We start from the raw sequence: 20,100 nt of genomic DNA on the forward strand, positions 1-20,100 counted from the left end.
GTGAGGATGAACTATGAAAAAACGTATAGCAAATGGTGCTGGCAAGTCCTGTTAACGTGAAACAGGTGTGCTCTTTAGCCTGAGAACGTCTATGTAATGGATTGTATCTGCTGAGCTGCATGAAAAGACAATCCTTGCAATCTTGTTAGTGGTTTGCCTGTGATGTACAACACAGTCTGGTTTAATGGTTATTTAACAATAGAACGGGGGCACCTGGGTGGCTCAGTCAGTTAAGTGGTGAACTCTTGTTTTCAGCTCAGGTCCTGTTCTCAGTGTTGTGGGATCGAGCCCTGCATGGGGCTCCCTGCTCAGCAGGAAGTCAGCTTGGGATTCACTCTCTCCCTCTCCCTCTGCCCCTCCCCCTGCTCTCTCTCTCTAAAATAAATCTTTTTTTAAAAAACAACAGAACAGTTGTCCTTATTTGTATATTCGTGGAGAGGATTTCTTGGATGGCAGGAGATTTTGCTTTTAATCCCCACCACCTGCCAGTGGTTAAGAAGCAATTGACCAACAACAGGATTATATAATCTCACACACACACACACACACACACAAAAATACTGATAAATCGTCATCCTTATGGTCCCATCTTTGAAAAATGACATTTTAACCTAACCCACACATAATTCTCTTTGATGGGCAAGATCTCAGGTAGCTGGGTTTGGTGGTATTTTTGTTTTTATTTTGGAGTTTGTATGTGATTTCTGATTGTTCTACAGTATTTAAGCATTCGTTGTGTAATCTGGACAAGCTACATTTTCTATTTCCCTCCCCTTCCTTGGAGAAACCATGTGCCCATGGATGACAATATCTAATGTCATGACTGGGTATTAATTGTATCCCAGTGTTTTAGTGAAACTTCTAATATTTCATTGACGTGCACACGATACACCCTTTCCTTGTCCTCTCTTGCTCGTGGGGAATCTCAGTGCCAACCCGATAGATCTCAGGGCAGGCAAAGAACCAGGGATCCAGGACGCAAACACAGCCCTCCACTCGAGGTGACACCTTTCCTTGATCCCTAACAGGAGCGAAGACAAATGGGAAATTTGGCCCTAGGTCCAGGCGGTTGATCCTCAGTGCAGCGCCTCTTAACCACCAGATGGGGTGGAGACTTTCGAGACGTCCCCTAACTTGTGGGCGCTTGGACTCACGGGAAACAAAAGTCGGGGTATTTGTCCGGCTGCCCGGGTGGGCTCTGGCAGGCGCACCGCCGCCGCTGTCCTGCGCATGTGCAGCTCGGCCTGTGTGCGTGTTCGCGCACGCGCAGTGCCGCCGCGCTGCTCTCGCTTCCTGTCCGAGCCCAGGTCGCCGCTCGCCGTGGTTCCCAGGCTTCGGCCTCCGGCGGGCGAGGTTCCCGGGGCCTGCGGGGTTACACGCCGTCTGGCCGGGCCGGCACCCAGCGGGCGCGGGGCTGTGCGGGCTCAGGTCCGCGCGGGCCGGGCGGGGGCTCGAGCGGGGACCCCCGAGCGCGAGCCCCGGAGCCCGCGGGCTGGGCCGGAGGGGCCGGGCGGGCGGCGGCGGCGCAGGGCGCCGAGGCCAGGGCCCGGCCCGTCTGTGACTGCGGGACGGCGAGGCCCCGGGCGGCCAATTCGGGCCCCGAGAGGGTCGTCGGTCCGAAGTGAGTTTGTCCCGTAGGCCCAGAACCGGCTCCCCGGGAACGGCGGCCCCGGGAGGCGGAGGAGGAGCAGCCTCCGTCCCGGAGCCTTCGGGAGCCTTGGGGCAGCTCGGCGGGTCCCGACGGGGTAGGTCGGGCGCTTGTGGATCTTCCGGGCGGCGAGAGGGCGCGAGCGGCTGGACTGGGAGGGATGGGCGCTCCCTGGGACTCGGGACTCGTGGGACCCAGGTTTCCCGGGGGCGCAGGGGACCCGCGCCTCCCCCCACACCCGACACGCCTTGCTCCCCCGGGTTCTCTGTCCAGCTTCCCGACGCGTCTCTAAGCGCTCAGTAGTGTCTGCTGACCGCACTGGGTTGTGCCCTGAGGCATCCCACAGCGTAGCGCCGGACCAGTGTGCGAGGTCCAGGTGCTGCTGCCTAGGTTGACAGGACTTTGGGTCGGAGAAGGGAGGTGGCTTGTCCAGGGTGACGAGGTCTGTGGGTGGGCTTGCTCACAGGACTCAGCTCCGGGGCCGGTGTTCTGTCCGCCCTGTTACAGTTTTCTTGGTAAAAGATTCTTACGTGCAGCGATAACGCGGTAAAGTGATACTATTTAAAAACAGAAGCATGCTTTGATGCACATTAATCACTTTAGAGAACTACTGTTCTCTGTTTCTGTGGATACTTCGATTTTAAGCAATTTGAAGGGTCAGTAAGAAAATATGTAAACAGTGTAAGAGGTTTTTTTCCAACATTAATGAAGGCAAGCTGTTTGAAAAATGAGTCGATGTTTATGTTAACCAATGAGAGTAACCCATCTAATCGCCTCCTGATATGTGGGGTGACAACAGTTCTACTCTTTGTTTCTCCTTTCTCACAGTTTTAGCCCCTTCTGAGTGTTCACAGGATATGAGCTTTCTTTGGTGGTTATTATGCAGGATGTTTCTGACTTCTTTATTTCTTCTGCTTCCCTACCTAGGTCTACTGTTAACAGTCTGTGTGTTTTTCCAAGAGCAGCAGAAAATGGATGAATCCCAGGTGAGTGTTTCTACCTCTGTATATGTTCCTTTGCTTGGTTTTGTAATGCATTTCAGGAGGTTTATATGGATCCAGATTTTAAAATGGAAAGGTGGGAATAAAAGACATTATCATGTAAAGTACTATCATGTAAAGTACTGTCTAAAGACAGTATCATGTAAGTTATTAGGGGGTCAGATCAGCACCCAGAGTCTTTTTTCAAGTTCGTGTGTGCATTAGGTTACCTCAGGGCTGTGGGGATAGAGCTACACATATGACTGATGTTCCTGACAGTCGCAGAAAAGGAGAGTACTGCCCACTACGTGATTTGAATTGACTGTTTTTTTACCTGTGGGTTTTCAAGATTTCCTAGGACTTGAGAAAATGTCTTTGTTGAAATTGATGTTATTGGGGGTAGCTTTCCTAATAACAACCATTAAGTCATTGCAACATATGGCTTATACTTGTTTATCTAAGCCAAGGGCCTGCTGTGTATAATTTTTCCAGGCAGCAAAATACCCTGATCCAAGGAGACATATTTTCATTGTTACTGTTTGATCCAGGGATAAAAGCTAAGTCTGAGGGAATGGCCTGCTCATCCTTCAGATGCTTCTGTTACTGTTCATTTGGGTTGTGCAGTAAGTAATACAGCAAGGTATTCTTTAGTAAATACGTCCTCTCTCCCATTCCTGTTTCAATTCTCAGCATCTTGGTTTTGTCCTCACCCCGCTCCCGAATGTGTTGGCAAAAATTAACAGTGACCTAATTACGGTCAAGTCCATCGGACACCTTCCAGCCCTTACCTCACAGGACCACGCATCTGACTCTGAATACCTTTCTTTCTTAATATATAATATCTGCTGTTCAAAGTTTCACCGTTTTCTGAATGTTTTGGGGTTCTTTTCAGTCAGGGTACACATAGAGACCACACTTTGTGGGGCAGGGAGGCGATGGGGGCTGTTAAGTCTTAAATCTTTTACTAGTAGTTCCTCCGGTATGTCTTTTGTGTTACTATGTAACTTACGTTTGAAGAAATTGGTTTTATCCTCTGTTTCCCGTAGTCTGGATTGTGTTTACCACATTGCCATCATTTTAACTTTATAACACTTTTTTTTTTATTAATTCCCTAGATGCCTTATAAGATTGGTAGTTACACAAACAATGAATCATGGAACACTACATCAAAAACTAAAGATGTAATGAATGATTAACATAACAATGAAAAATTTAAAAAAAATAAGATTGGTAGTTAGCTCTGCAAGTTTACCCATTTCTGTTCAGTTCTTTTGGGAAGACTTTGTTGCCCATGACACTTGTCTGCTTTCTTCCTGTCTTTGTTTTTGTGATGTTAACATCCATTGGTTGATGTTCGTTGCCAAGATCCCTGGATTCTTTAGGGGAGACAAGGTGGTGCTGTGCTGCTTTGCCATTTCTTCCTCATTCACTGGCTAGAATACTTTCCTAAAGAAAAATATCTCTTTAATTGGTTTTGTGGTTCATACAGAAAAGGTAATTTTCACAATACTGAGTAAGGCTCCTGAGCAACTGAGATGTTTGTTTCATTTTGTTATCATTATGAGCTCACAGGTTTACACGTGTTTTAAGTATTTCAGTACATCGAAGTTGTTACTCTCTTTGATGCCTAAGTGGTTCTTTGACCAGAGAAATCCCTTCAGATTGGTTTCTGAGTCCTTTTGAAACATCCTATATATATATGTGTTTTTTTTTTTAAAGATTTTATTTATTTTAGAGAGAGTGCACGTGCACTTGTGCCAGAGAGAGGTCATGAGCAGGGGGAGGGGCAGAGGGAGAAGCAGACTCCCCGCTGAGCAGGGAGGCCGACACCGGGGCTGTATCCCAGGACCCTGGGATCATGAGCTGAGCCAAAGGCAGACGCTTAACGACTGAGCCATCCAGGCGCCCAAGATATTTTCTTTTTTAAAAGATTTCATTTATTTGAGAGAGCGACCAAGAGAGTTCGAGTGGGGCAGGGGGAGGGAAGAGCAGAGAGGAGGGAGAAGTAAGCTTCCCGCTGAGCAGGGAACCCAATGCGGGACCCTATCTGGGATCATGACCTGAGCCAAAGGCAGACGGTTAACCCACTGAGCCACCCAGATGCCCCTGAAACATTCCCTGTATATGTGATAACATTCATTTTTATTCAGCGTTTTATTTTGGAAAAACTTCAAACTTACACAACAGTTGCAAGGATCATAGAGGACTCCCATGTTCCTTTTGCCCAGATACTCCAGTTTTTGACATCTCCCCACATTTGCTTTATTATCTGTGTATGTACATATTTCTTACCTGAATCGTTTTGAGAGTGGATGTCCCTTATCAGATTGTACCTCCTAAGATCAAGGGTGTTCTCTATTGAATTCAGGAAATGGAATATTATAATATTTTTATCTAATCTACAACTTCTGATTTTACCAGTTTTCCCAGTAATTTTCTTTATAGTAATTTTTAATTTCTGGTAGACGATCCAGGCCAGGGCTGTGAATTGCATTTAGCTTTGATGCTTTTCAAGTTTGTTTATGGCAGTAGTTTTTTTTTTTAAGATTTTGTTTATTTGACAGAGAGAGAGAGACAGAGGGAACACAAGCGGGGAGTGGGAGAGGGAGAAGCAGGCTTCGCGCTGAGCAGGGAGCCCGATGCGGGGCTCGATCCCAGCAGCCTGGGATCATGACCTGGCAGGCGCTTAACCAACTAAGCCACCCAGGAGCCCCACGACAGTAGTTTCTTAACGGCATTATAATATTTGAAGAATACAGGACAGTTATTTTACAGAATTCTTTGAAGTTAGGTTTCCCTCATGTTTCTTCGTGATTAGATTTAGATTGTGAATTTTCTGCAGGAATACTCCATGAAATCACTCCTTTTAAATTTATGGCCCAAAATAGGGTCCCTCTTGGGAAGTTCCACATGTGGTTTTTTTTTGTTGTTGTTTTTTAAGATTTATTTATTTATTTATTAGAAAGTGCGTGGGGTGGAAAGGGGCAGAGGGAAAGAGAATCCCAAGCCGATTCCACCGAGTGCAGAGCCCAATGCAGGACCTGGTTGGCCCCGATCCCAGGACCCTGCTGAGATCATGACCTGAGCTGAAACCAAGAGTCAGACCCCCAACCAACTGAGCCACCCAGGTGCCCCCTGGGTGCAATAGTTATTTTTTCAGGAATAAGAAAATAACATAGTTATCATTTCTAGTACTCTTCATTTCTTGATATACATACAGATTTCTATCTGCTGTCACTTTCCTTCTGCCTGAAGGACTTCCTTCAACACTTTTAGTTGTTTGTTTTTTTCTTTTTCAAATTTTTATTTAAATTTTAGTGAACATGTGCTTGAAAAGATTGCCTATTCTGCTGTTGGTGGGAAAAGTTCGATAAAGGTCGATCCCATTAAATTAGTAGTGTTGTTCAAGTGAGCTGATTCCTTGCTAATTTCCTGCCTCCTTGTCCTCTTTTGTCCTGAGAGAAGGAAGTTGAAATTTTCTCCTGCAACTGTGGTTTGTCTATCGCAGTTCTATCGGGTTTTGCTTCATGTTTTTTATTAGGTACATAAACATTTAAATTGTTATGTCCTCTGGATTAAGTAACCATTTTGCCATTGTGAGGGGGGGCTTCTTTACCCCTGGTAATCTTCGGTGCTGTGACGTGGAGTTTTTTCTGATATTCATGCAGCCACTCCAGCTTTCTTTTGAGTAGTGTTGGCATCTGATTCCATCCTTTTACTTTTAACCTGTTTCCGTCTTTATACTTCAAGTGCATATAGTTGGATCTTGCTTTTTTTTTAAATCCAATCTGACCGTTTCTGCTTATTAATTGGGTTGCTTGGACCATTTACACGTAATACGATTATTGATATAACCGATTAGGTCGTAGTCTGGTTTTGTTTTCTCTTTGTTCATCAGCTTAGTTTCTTTTTTCTTCTTTTGTCTTCCTTCCTTTTGATTGATTGTGTGTATTTTATGATTCCATTTTACATGTTTTGTGGGCTTGTTAGCTCTAACACTGTTGTTATTTGTGATTGCTTCGGGGTTTATAGTATGCAGCTTTAATTTATCACAGCTTATCTTCAGGTAATGTACCGTTGATTGCTGAGAATGTAGGGAGCTTGTCACTTCCATTTCTCCCCTCTGGGTCATTATGCTGTTGTGTCATTTTACTTTTACAGGTAGAATCAGTCCCACAAGACATAATGATTTTTAAGTAGCTATTTTTTCAGGAATAAGAAAATAACATAGTTACCATTTCTAGTACTTTTCATTTCTTAATGTAGATACAGATTTTTATCTGCTGTCATTTTCCTTCCGCCTGAAGGACTTCCTTCAACACTTCTAGTTGTTTGTTTTTTTTTCTTTTTCAAACTTTTATTTAAATTTTAGTTAGTGAACATACAATGCAGTATTGGTTTCAGGACTAGAATTCAGTGATTCATCACTTACGTAAGACACCTGGTGCTCATCACAACAAGTGCCCTCCCTTAATGCCCATCCTCCATCTAGCCCATCCCCCATCCACCTCCCTCCATCACCCCTCAGTGTGTTCTCTGTCGTTAAGGAGTCTCTTATGGTTTGATTCCCCCCTCTCTTTTTTTCCTTCCCATATGTTCATTTGTTTTGTTTCTTAAATTCCATGTATGAGTGAAATCATATGGTATTTGTCTTTCTCTGACTGACTTATTTCACTTAGCATAATCCCCTGTAGTTCCATCCATATCATTGCAAATGGTAAGATTTCATTCTTTTGATGGCTGAGTAATATTCCAGTGTGTGTGTGTGTGTGTGTGTGTGTGTGTGTGTGTGTGTGTTTATGTGTATGAACCACATCTTCTTTATCCATCAGTCAGTGGACATTTGGGCTCTCTCCATAGTTTGGCTGTGGTGGATAATGCTGCTATAGACATCAGGGTGCCATAAACATCAAAGATTCTCCTTTGAATCTGTATTTTTGTATCCTTTGGGTAAATACCTAATAGTGTCATTGCTGTATTGTAGGGTATTTCTATTTTTAACTTTCTGAGGAACCTCCATACTGTTTTCCAGAGTGGCTGCACCAGTTTGCATTCCCACCAACAGTGTAGGAGGGTTCCCCTTTCTCCACATCCTCGTCAACACCTGTTGTTTCTTGTGTTGTTGATTTTAGCCATTCTGACCGGTGTGAGGTGGTATCTCATTGTGGTTTTGATTTGTGTTTCCCTTGTGATGAGTGATGTTGAGCATCTTTTCATGTCTGTTGGCCATTTGTAGGTCTTTGGGAAAGTGTCTATTCATGTCTTCTGCACATTTTTTTAACTGGATTATTTGTTTTTTGGGTGTTGAGTTTGATAAATTGTTTATAGATTTTGGAATACTTCTAGCTGCTGATGAATCTTTCAGCTCTTGTATGTCAGAAAACAGCTTTCTTTTGCCTTGGCTTTTATTTCAGGGGAGCTTTGCTGGGTTTTCTCCTCCTGTAGTTCACACATGTTCCCCTACTGTCCTCTCGCTTCCATTTGTTTCCAGGAGAAATGCGATGTCATCCTTACCTTCGTTCCTCTGTATGTACTGTGGTTTTTGTTTTTTGGGTTTTTTTCTAGCTGCTTTTAAACTTTTTATCCCTGGTTTTGAGCAATTTGATTATGCTATGTCTTGGTATTGTTTTCTTTATGTCTCTGTGCTTGCGGATCATTGAACTTCCTGGATCTGTGTGTTTATGATTTTCATCAACTTTGAGAAATTCTTGACCACATTTCTTCAGATATTCCCCCCGCCTCCCTCCATCCATCCTTCAGCGATTCCTGTGTGTTACACTGCTTGAAGTTGTCTCACAACTCACTGACGCTCCTCGTTCTCTTTAAATTCCCTATTCTCTGTGCGTTTCATCTTATATAAGCTTCTATTGCTATGCTTCGTGTTCACTGATCTTCTTTTCGGTGCTGCATTAATCTAGTCTGGTGTAACTTTCATCTCAGACACTGTAGTCTTTATGTGTAGAAGGTCAATTTGAGTCTTTTTTTATGTCTTCCCTGTTCCTACTCAAATGTTGTGAACATATGGAATACGGCAATAAACTATTTTAACGTTCAGTGCCACTTGTAACATCTGGGTGCATTCTAGGCCTGTTTCAGTAGATCCATGATTTTCTCTATGGCTTGTCCTTTCCTGCATGTTTCCCCAGTTCGTAAACCGTCCTTACCTCCTCTCGGTTCTCCCTCCCTGCTCCAGGGCCCGAAGCTCTCAGGGCGGTAACCACAGGCCTCCCCATGTTGATTTCCTGTCTCTCATTCCTGTCCTTCATTGCTTCAAGATCCGTGTCTTGAAAACCACTGCTTTGTATAGTCTGTTACTCGGTGTCCCCAGAAACCTTTCCCCACATCCGGGTTATAGGGAAATTCACCCATTTTTTTTTTTTTTCTGTGTGGTTTAGTATTTTATATTTAGATCACTGATCCAGTTGGACTTTTTTCTTTTATAGTGTAAGGTATGGATGCAGTTTCATCTATGCCGAAATGACTATAGTTGCTCTGACACTTTATTATAAGTCAGTGGGTTGTTATATTGTCTTATATCACAGGTTCTCATATGTCATGTAATCACACAAGTCTATTTCTAGACTTATTGCTCTATTCCACTGACCCATCTCCATCTGTATGCCGACACTAAACCCTTTTAATCATAATGGTTGTGTTTTAAATCTGGTAGAGGTTAGGTCCCCTAAAGAGCTTCTTTTTTTGGAGATTTTCCTAGTTCTTGATCTCCCCCCATATGAACTTTAGTGCCAGCTCACCTAGTTCCAGGAAAAAAGCTTTTTGGTAATTTTGTTGGGATCACATATCTGTAAAGTAATTGAGGGTAGAGTGATTTATATCTCTGTGTTACTGAGTTGGCCCATCCGGGGAAAAGGAGCATCATTTCATTTGTTAAAGTGTGCTTCTGCCCCTCTCAGGAGTGTTTTTAAAGGTATCCTAGTATAGATGTTGTACATTTCTTATTAACAATTTTATCTTTGCTTTTATTCCATAAACTGTGTGTATACTTGTATCTTTGTTAATGTAACAAGGGCTGTTAGGGTTTTTCTGATCTTTCTTTCTTTCTTTCTTCTTTTCTTCCCCTCCCCACATGGGGCTCAAACTCACAACCCCAAGATCAAGAGTCGCACACTCTTCTAGCTGAGCCAGCCAGGCTCCCTGGGGGCTACTGCTTTATATGTGCTGATTTTATATAACAGTATTCCTTTATTGAGTTGGTTTTGTTGTTGATTCTCTGAGTTTTCTGGGTATAGTATATCACTTGGAAATAGAAATAGTTTTTTTTTTTTTTAAGATTTTATTTATTTATTTGTCAGAGAGATAGAGAGCGCAGGGAGAGGGAGAAGCAGGCTTCCCGCGGAGCAGGGAGCCCGATGTGGGACTCGATCCCAGGACCCTGGGATCACGACCTGAGCCAAAGGCAGACGCTTAACCGACTGAGCCACCCAGGCACCCCGGAAATAGAAATAGTTTTATTCTTCCTCTGTTGATTAGTATGCCTTCTATTTCCTCCAACTGGAGATAATGAGCATTTTGCCTTGTTCCTTATCTTACTGGGAACACATCTAGTGTTTGTCCATTAAGTAAAACCCTGACTTTAGAACTGAGAGGACTGTATAAAACCTGTGCATGTGAGTCTCCGTCTGTATAAACTTAAAAAGCACGTGTGCTTGTGTGTGTATCACACGTACTACGCGCATTAGGGTGTGAGAGTGTGTGTGTATACACATATCCGTGCTAGTGAAGTATCCATTCCTGTTTTCTTGAGGGTTTTTTTTTTTTTAAAGATTTTATTTATTTATTTGACAGAGATACAGCGAGAGAGGGAACACAAGCAGGGGGAGTGGGAGAGGGAGAAGCAGGCTCCCGTGGAGCAGGGAGCCCGATGTGGGGCTCGATCCCAGGATCTTGGGATCATGGCCCGAGCCAAAGGCAGACGCTTAACGACTGAGCCGCCCAGGCGCCTCTCTTGAGGGTTTTTTTTAATCACGTATGTATTTTGAATATAGTCAGAGGCTTTTTCAGCATCTTTGTGGAGATAAAAGTCTTTTCTTAGCCATACTGGAATAGCATGTTAATGGATTTCTAAAGATTAAATGAGCCTGTATTCTTGGAATAAGTGCCACTTAGATATTATATATTTTCATTCTGGCGTTGAATTCTGTTTGCTAATATCTCATTTTGCGTTTGTGTTGATACAAGCGATATCGGTGTGTGATTTTGTCTGTCTTACTGATTGCTTGGTCAGTCTTCTGACCCCGCCACTCCTTGCCTGTGGACCAACTGAACCCAGAAGGTTCTCCACTCTCCATGGCAGTTTATCAGCTCACTTGTCCTGCAATGTCCTGCTCGGGATTCTCCGTCAGCTCAGCTCCTGCAGTCTTGGGGGATGTTGGCTGTGGCACCTACATGGGGGTAGAAAACCCTGTCTTGATACATCTTTTGTCAACCGCAGGATGATGGGACACATTTGCCAAGCATTTTTCTTCTGAAACAGGAGTTGAGTATTTGGCAGTCCCTAGCACTGCTGCTTGCAACAGCATTGGAGACCCCCTTGCTGCTCTCTCAGGGAGGCTTCTGCATCCCCGTGTTCCTCTGTGGTGGCCCTCTCACTCGCTTTCAGTGGAGGGTATCTTGAACGTTTTGAGGAAAGTGTTTCCTTTGATAATAAATTGTCCTGCTTTCCTGAAAAAATCAGTTCTGGGTTCGAAATACTTTTTCTTTCACAAGCCGTGGGCAGTTGTGCAAAGGTTTTTCTCAGGTTGAAGTGGAATGGCAGTTTCCAGGGTAACTGGTGTGTTTTTCCCCCCACCTTTTAGGAGTTTTTTTTTTTTTTTCCTTAATTTATCGGTTTGGGGCATTTTATCAGGAAATCTCTAGATCTGTATTTCCCCCCCAAAATTCTTGTTTGCAAATTGGATGGCCCCTTGTGACATGAAGGCTTACGTGATCCTTCAGCTCACGTATCATTTTCCATTCTGCCTTTGATTCTTTGTGTTTGTCCTTCTTGTTTTCTCTTTCTGAAAATGTTGAGTCTGTCGGACCTGGCTTTTGTATCTCAAGCTTTATTTCAGCATTTCAATTTCTTGTTATCTGAGACATTTCCTACATTGTATATTTGGTGTCCCATTTGTTATTTAAGCCTCTTACCTGGGGGTTTTAAAAAAATTCAAGAAGTTGGTCTTTAATTTCTAAGTAGTCTCTGCTGGCTGTTTTTGGGAGAATGTTCTCATTTTATGGAAACAATGTCCTTAATTCATTGAAAAATACAAATCAGTAGAAAAAATGTAAGTGTCCTTTACGAAATTGATTTTATTGTTGAGCTGCTCATCTTGATGTTTATCTTTTATTTACACTGTTTTTCTCAATTAGCTGATGAGTCTTGATTTTGTTATTTCAGTTTTTGGGAGAAAAATTACTAATAGCTAATGTGGATATACTCAACTCATGACCCCATTTCAGTCTTTTCTTTATGGAGGGGATGACTGCAGAGCCCTAGAAGTTAGTGGATTAGGGAAATGTGTTTAGGTTGACATCACTTCAGTTTTTCTTCCATTTTTTTATTGTGATAAAGTACATATAACATGAAATTTACTGTTTTAACCATTTTAAAACGTACAAGTCACTGGCATTAAGCACATTCACGTTGTGCAACCACCACCGTCCATCTTGAGAACACTTCTCATCTTGTAAAACTGAAGCTCTGTTGCTCTTAAATAGTAACGCCCCACGTCCCCCCACCCCTGGCAACCATTGTACTTTCTGTTGCTTTGATTGTGACTATTCTAAGTACCTCATCTAAGTGGAATCGTCCAGCATTTGTCTTCTTGTTGGTGTGTTTCACTGAGCATCATGTCTTCAAAGTTCATCCATGATGGAGCAGGTGCCGGAATGTCCTTCTTTTGAAGGCTGAATTTTACTCCATTGTATGTATAGACCACATTTTGCTTGTCTTTTCATGTGTCGATGGACACTTGAATTACTTTTGCATTTTCGCTATTATGAATAATGCTGCAATGAGCAAGGGTGTATAAATACCTCTCTGAGACCCTGCTTTCAGTTCTTTTAAGTATATACCCAAAAGTGGAATTGCTGGATCACATGGTAAATTAATAACAAATTTATTTTTAATTTTTAAGGTGCTCTCATGCCTGCAGTGGCTTCCCCAGTTTGCATTCCAGCGACAGCACATGAGGGTCCTGATTTCTCCGACACATGTTATTTGCTAGCTTTTTGGTAGTAGCCATGCTAAGGGACAGGAGGTGGTAACTCATTGTGGCTTTGATTTGCATTTCCGTAGTGATTAGTGATGTTGAGCATCTTCCCATGTGCTCCTTGGACACTTGTGTATCTTCTTTGAGAAATGTCCATTCCAGTCCTTTGGCCACTTTGAATCATGTTGGTTTCTGTTGTTGGGTTTTAGGAGTTTGCTCTGTATTCTGGGTATGAGTTCTTTACCAGAGACATGATTGGCAGATATTCTTCCCATTCTGTAGGCTGCCTTTTTTTTCTGTGGATAGTGTCTTCTTACAACATGGAATCTGTAGGCACCACTCCCATTTTGAACTGGCTGTGAGCTGGCAGACATAATTGTCGCTTTTCCCTCAGTGTGGTTCTCTGAGAGCTGCCTTCAGGAAGATCACTCATGTCCAGCACGAATAGAGTGGACGTGTGTCCTGGTTTGCCCGAGACCGTCTTGGAGTGCACCCGTATTCCCTACGATTTAACATTTATCCTAGACAGAAGCTGTCTGTTTGTGTCACAATGAATGTGTGACACCCCCCCCCCACCTTGTGGAGGCCTGAGGTGTGTGGTACTCTGCCACATGTGTGGCCACAGTGCCCACAACTGGAGAGGTCTTACCGTCTGCCGCTCATCCCACTGCTCTGTAGACTGAAAACTGGGAACTGCTTGGGCTGCTCAGGTGCTCCTGTGGCTCATTGCTCCTCACCTCCACTGCTTACTGGGGCCCTGTGCCCTCTCGATGGGCCTGGGGATTCTCCAGGGCTCCAGCACAGTCCGCAGTCCACTCTTGCTGGGGCCCTGCGTGCGCCCTGTGTGGAGCAGTGCAGTCTGCGGCTTTGGTTCTCCTCTTCTCGACTCTGTGTGTCAGGAGTCTCCTCAGAGAAATTCCTGCTCAGGGAACAGCCTCTGTGTTCCAGGGCGCTGTTCTTTTATTTCTTTGAATTGGACTTTTAGGGGGTTTTGTTTTGTTTTTGAGGCAGGAAAGTAACTGTGTACATTCAGTTTACCCTCCTGAATTAGAATCTGCTCCTACTATCAGAGAGCTATGCAAGGGTCTACCTGCCCTCTTCTTCCCACCCCCCTCTTCAGTGTCAGTGCTGTCTTTGTTTCTGCCCGTTGGTACTTCATGCCTCTGCCTTTTCTTCCCGCCTTACTCCTCTGGCATACCGGCTGCATCTGTGAAACCTAACCTGGCAGCATAAAATTCGGTCTGTTAAACTGCTCGCCATGTGGCACTCTGAGCTCTCGGGCGTTCGTCGGTGCAAGTTATTGCTGCAGGAGTGAGGTGTTTGACATGTGGTATTTGGCCCAAAACTTGGAGGAAGTTGAACCCTTAGTCACGCAGGTCGCTGCAGATGAAAGAGCTGAACAGGAAGGCAGAGACCAGGGACTGAGTGCTGCGTGTGCCCCCGTGACGAGGTGGGGTGGGAGACTGAGGGATAAAATGCGTCTTTTTTTCCGTGGTGTTTTCCTCCCAGGCTGGAAGCTTTCTGAGAGCAGGAGTGGTGTCTTACTCATCTTATATCCCCCAGAATTCAGTTCAGTTGCAAAATGGGAGCTCAGTTGGTTTTCTGGTTTGGGGGCTTGGTTTTATAGGGGGCATGTGAAAGAACCCGAAGGCAGTGTGTTTTCACTCTGATTTCGTTCCATAATCTGTAACACACAGTCAGGTTTTCAGTGTTCACAGTTAACTTTATCAATGACCTTGGTAAGCTCCCGTGCCCGCATGCCTCCTCCATGTGACCAGTTCTGATCTGGTGCTGTTCCAGGGGCCAGTGTCATTCAAGGATGTGGCCGTGGACTTCACCCAGGAGGAGTGGCAGCAGCTGGAGCCCGATGAGAAGACCACGTACCGGGATGTGATGCTAGAGAACTACAGCCATCTCGTCTCTGTGGGTGAGGAGAGCTTGCTGTGTGGGTCGATACCCCCGGGGGCAGGGGTTGGAGTGGAGGGACTGCCAATTTAATGATTTTTCCTTAAGTTTGAAGAAATAAGTGATAGGACCATTTAACTCCCTTTGGGTACCAGGTTGGATATTTGTATGTTGGCATCTCCATCGAAACCTTCTGATTTTGCGAAGGTGCAAAACTGGCCACTTTTTATCCTGCAGCCTCTGAGGCAGCATCTTGGACTCAGAGATCTGAGAGCCGAGCAGCCAATCCAAGTCTGCCTCCGTTTCTCACTCACAGGGTACGACAGTACCAAACCAAAAGTGATCCTCAAATTGGAGCAGGGAGAGGAGCCATGGATAGCCGAAGGTGATCTGCCGTGTCAGAGTCATCCCGGTAAGTTAGGAGCACAGTAGGGTTTTGGACATGGTCGCCCCCACTCTGTGAGGGACTGAGGGCGGCCCTGAGCCTCCAGCGCCCCGGCCACACCTCCGCAGGCAGGCAGGCAGCTTGCTCCCTCCAGCACGACGTGCAGGCTGCTTTTCTGATTTTACATTTGATTTACACTTGTGGGCATTTTCCATGCTAGCCAGTGCTGAGAATCCAGTCACTTCCTCCTCGGGCGTCCTCAGTAACTCATCCACCCCCAGTAGCACAGAATTCCTTTCTTTGCAGGCATTCAGAAGTCTCAGAGAAAAATGAACTTGAGACTTTCCCGTTCATTCTTTTTGTCTTCCATTTTCCTTCTTTCCTTGCCATGAAGTGCCTTGGGCTGGTTTCCTGCGTGTTTCACTCCCTCTTTTGTGCATTCAGACACCAAAATCTGCCCCTTCCCTGAGCTGGTGAGGCCAGCCGCTGCCTCACGTGGGTGCACCTGCGCTTTGTTTGGCACCGATGAGCACAGGCCCTAAGTCAGTCCTCACGTGATGTTGTTGAAAACTGACCCCTGTGCTTCAGAGCCCAAATATACCTCAAAGACAGCTTGGAATAAAGAGCAATAAGAGCTTCATTGCTTTGCCAGGCAAAGGAGGCTACAGAGGTCTGTGGCCTTCACAAACTGCAAGGAAGGGGGGTTTATAGGGAGAGGATCTAGGTGGTTTGCCAGGAATTGTGTATATGCTGCCAGCCTTGTTAGTTATTTTCAGGGTGGTGCCAGGTTCCTGAGACCACAGGCTAAGAAGGGTGGTGAGGAAGGTTTGCAGAAGAGAGGAAAAAGGTTACTGTAAAATCAAGCTTCGGGGCATCTGGGTGGCTCAGTCGTTAAGTGTCTAACTTCAGCTCAGGTCGTGGTCCCAGGGTCGTGGGATTGAGCCCCACATCGGGCTCCCTGCTCAGCGGGAAGCCTGCTTCTCCCTCTCCCACTCCCCCTGCTTGTGTTCCCTCTCTCGCTGTCTCTCTGTCAAATAAATAAAATCTTTTTAAAAAATTTAAAATAAAATTGAGCTTTGTGGGGTGCCTGGGTGGCTCAGTCGGTTGAGTGGCTGCCTTGGGCTCATATCATGATTCCAGGGTCCTGGGATTGAGCCCCTGCATCGGGCTCCCTGCTCGGCAGGGAGCCTGCCTCTCCTCTGCTGCTCCCCCTACTTGTGCTCTCTGTCTCTGTCAAATAAAATTTTAAAAAAATAATAAAAATAAATAAAATTGAGCTTCACTGAAGCATTTGTGCAGCCGTCTTGATTTTTCTTTGACTTTGTGCTTTAAGCGGTATCAGTGTGCTGGTGCAGCACGAGTTGGGCCTTCCTCTTTTCCCCAGCGCTCCTTGTCTGTCTGCCCCCACCTGCAGCCACCGTAGATGTGCGGGAAGCGTTTACTCATAAGTTGGCCCCCCCAGGACCTGTTTGCCATTCTTTTTTTTTTTAAAGTTCTTAGTTTGGGCGTCTGGGTGGCTCAGTCAGTTAAGTATCTGCCTTTGGCTCGGGTCATGATCCCAGGGTTCCCTGCTCAGTGGGGAGTCTGCTTCTCCCTCCGTCCCTTCCCCCCACTTATGCGCTCATGCTCTTAAAAAATAAATAAAATCTTTCTTTTTTTTTAAGTTCTTAGTTTATTAATCCTCATGAAAAATCTGCACAATCACCACAGATAAAGTCACTGTAGAATCTTTACTCCCGTTGTCCAGTCTCCGGCTTGCTGTTGGCCAGCACCAGCCATGGCTCTTGTCGTCCCCCTGACTTTCTTCATTCTGCTCTTGGCGTTCCTTTCACCCTTTCCTGGAGGTCTTTTTCTTTTCGTACAGGCCATGTCTTGCAGGTCTGTATTTGGGTTTATTTTTCTTTGCATTACCCAAGGAATCCTAAATCATGCCAAAGCCAGTTGTCTTGCCACCACCAAAATGGGTTCTGAATCCAAATACGAAGATGACATCTGGTGTGGTCTAGTACATTGTGGCCAGTTGTTCCCGAATTACTGCAGCCTTCCTGGGGTGAGGAACATCAGTGAGCATTTGTTTCCGCTGAAGTAGTTGCTTGCTTGTGAACTTCCTGGTCTGGATAGTTACGATGTCCTTCATGATGGTGGCTGAGCTTCAAGCAGCCAGGGAGGAAAATGAGCCTTTTTTTTCCGTTCTTTAATTTTCTTCGTGTCCTTTAAAAAGGTTCATCTTGTCTCAATTGTCAGACCTTTTTCTTTGTATTTATGCTGCTTGTCCTAATTGATATTTAATGCCTGTAACCTGTGGACTATTTTACCTGATGGATGCCCGTGCTGGAGAGGTACCCCAATCCCTTCTTCCTCAGAGTGGCTGACAGTCAGCTGCAAACTTCTCCAAACCATCCTGTGCATCCTCCCCACTTCCTTTATTTATTACATCGTACTGGTCTTCTCTCCTTTGGTCCCTGTTTCTTTTGTGAAATGCTTTAAATTTTTCCTGTATTTTCCTAGTTTCTTCTGACCTCAGCTTAAAGGATACTTTCTCATACCTGGTTTACAGTGAATCCTATTTAGAAATTGCAGGGTCTGTTCATCTGAGACATCCAGTTGATTTAACACTAGGCTGACAAGATGAGCCCATAACTATTTCTTCTGAAATACATTTTACATTCTCCTCTCCTCGGGTCCTTCTCACTATGGTGTGATGTTGCCCATTAAAATTCATGGCCTTTTTCCCCAGACTCTTGTTAAATTCCATTTGGTCTAGATCTCCAGACTATCCTAGCCCTTCTTCGTATGTGCTTGTTTTACCCAAATTATACGTTTTCTTTCCTTCCTTTTTAAATTGTAGTTATAAAGAGATTACAATATATACCTGAAACTAATATAACACAGCACGTTAATAACTACATTTGAATTTTAAAAATAAGTAAAAATTTTTTTAAAAACCTACCTCAGAAGAAATGCCAAGGCTCAAAAAACCACAAACGCATAACAAAATTTACCATTTTAACATTTTTGAGCATACAGTTCATTGGTACTAACTATATTCACATTGTTGTGCAACAGAACCTCTAGAACTTTATCCTTAAAAGTTCACCTCTTATTTGAGCTTTCCGTAATTACTTGTTCACCACACTTGCTTCTCCCTTCTCTTGATACCCATTCTGCAGTTACCATGAAAGTTAGATATGATTATATATTTGGTACTTGACCCTCTTTCTCTACCTGAATTATAATCCTCCAAAGAGGAAGGATCTTTTCATCCTGCTTTGGTATGTAACATACAGAAGGCATTCTGTAGATTTTTCATGGACTGAGGACCTAGGGAAGAAAGACCTTTATTATCTATATCCGTTGAGACATGATTTATCCTCAACTATGATTCGATAAAACAGGGTTAGGATGGAACCTGAAAGCACCCCATTTGATCAGATTAGGAACTATTTTAATTTCCAATCACAGAGAGATTCCAGGAAAACTAGGAAACGTTGCCATACTATCTGCAGGCACACAGTTTAGTTAGGAAAGGAAAACACAGTTGCGTGGACTAGTTCAGGTTGAGCTTTCACACACAGTACTGACCTTCAAGTACGTGTTATTTATAACTTTGTATTAAAGCTGTCTTAAAAATTAAAGGAAGAAGAGCTTTAAATAGCTGGGAGGAAACATTTAAAGCCTCCCCTGAAGTATGGATAGGTGTGGAGTGTAGCCATCGCTGGAAGCCACCTTGGTGAACGAAAGTGTGAGCACAGGCTGGTGGTTGGGAGTAAGTGGGCGTGGCCTGGCTTCCTGGAGCAGAAGGTGTTTTTGGAAGATTAGTGAAATGCTAGTTTGAATACATTTGTGAATCCAAGTAATGAAAAATCTTACTGGTGAATGATAACTTCTCTGTTTTTGTTTTTTTGTTTTGTTTTTGTTTTTTTCTGTTGGTATTCAGGGCTTGGAGGCCCAGGGATGGTGTAGATTTCTGAGCACAGAACTGTTGGTGTTGCAATGATTGTGGGTGAGGGCAGCTAACAAGAGCTCAGAGGCTCCAAAAATCTGTAAGAGGCATTAGAAATAAAAAGTTAATACTATAGGGGCAGCTTTAGAAATCTGACATTTAAGGTTTTATACTAAAACTAAATGAAACCCGTACTATAGGACCTCTTGCTTCTTTTCAGGACTTGGTTAGTGTTATGTCAGGGACATGACTGGTTTTATGAAATTTAAATGTCAGCAAATTGAAAGAAAATCGATGGACATGTGTTTCGTATCATATACTGTTCTGAGCGATTTACATGCACTAAGTTGGTCCTTTCCTGGTGATTTGGGCACATTTCAGCCATGTGAAGCTCCATCACAGTTAAATAACTTGCTCAAGACTCGGCCAGTAGTGTGGTAGAGGGGGCTTTGAATCGAGGTAGCCTCATCTCTACACTTTTAGCCGCCATGCTCTGTTGTGCAAAGTGCAGTTAGGGTTAAGTAAGACTGTTGGGACACTTCAGAGAGCCGATGTTCGTGGCTCAGTCTCTTGCCATCTGGTCCCATCTTACATTTCTTTTGGATATTTATGTGCCTGGAACTCTCCTCCCTCCTGGTGAATGTGAACCAGGGCTGAGGAGTTGGAGCCCTGGTGGTAGGACTGTCTCTAAAGATAAGGAGATTGGAATTTTTAGAATGCTTATTTGGATTTATGTGCAGAATAGAAAGGCAAAGGTTTTGGAAGGGTCTGGGCTAGTGAGGATGTCATTGTGGTAATCTGTGTATCTTACAGTTTAATATAAATTGTGAACTCTTACTCTCAGCGTAATCTGTACTTGAATGTTTTCCTTGAATATTCATGTAGCAGTTGCTCTTGTTCTCCCACTGGACCGATGTGCTCAAGAGTCCTCCTGTTTCTGCCTTAATCTAGTGCTCTTTCAGTGATGGTGCCCTCTGCTCATCATTTCTTGGGTTTATTTCACCTTTTCTACCAAAGTTTTGAACATA

General features: G+C 44.2%; 1 protein-coding gene and 1 pseudogene across 4 annotated transcripts in view; one reads left to right on the forward strand and one right to left on the reverse strand.

Moving 5' to 3' along the window:
• Positions 1-20,100, forward strand: part of RBAK (RB associated KRAB zinc finger) — a 28,927-nt gene that overhangs the window by 6,257 nt on the left and 2,570 nt on the right. The window contains exons 1-4 of one of the 4 annotated variants that reach the window (XM_027612957.2): positions 1,315-1,745; positions 2,576-2,634; positions 14,640-14,766; positions 15,061-15,156. In XM_027612957.2, the coding sequence (XP_027468758.1) occupies positions 2,620-2,634; positions 14,640-14,766; positions 15,061-15,156 (238 nt within the window). In that variant the 5' untranslated portion in view covers positions 1,315-1,745; positions 2,576-2,619. Of the gene's footprint in view, positions 1-1,314; positions 1,746-2,575; positions 2,635-14,639; positions 14,767-15,060; positions 15,157-20,100 lie in introns of those variants that run through there. The other 3 variants (XM_027612958.2, XM_027612960.2, XM_027612959.2) reach the window with 3 other exon arrangements.
• On the reverse strand, positions 16,846-17,266 carry LOC113933274 (annotated as a pseudogene).

The sequence above is a fragment of the Zalophus californianus genome, chromosome 10, assembly GCF_009762305.2.
Source record: "Zalophus californianus isolate mZalCal1 chromosome 10, mZalCal1.pri.v2, whole genome shotgun sequence".
In the NCBI taxonomy this organism is placed as follows: domain Eukaryota; kingdom Metazoa; phylum Chordata; class Mammalia; order Carnivora; family Otariidae; genus Zalophus; species Zalophus californianus.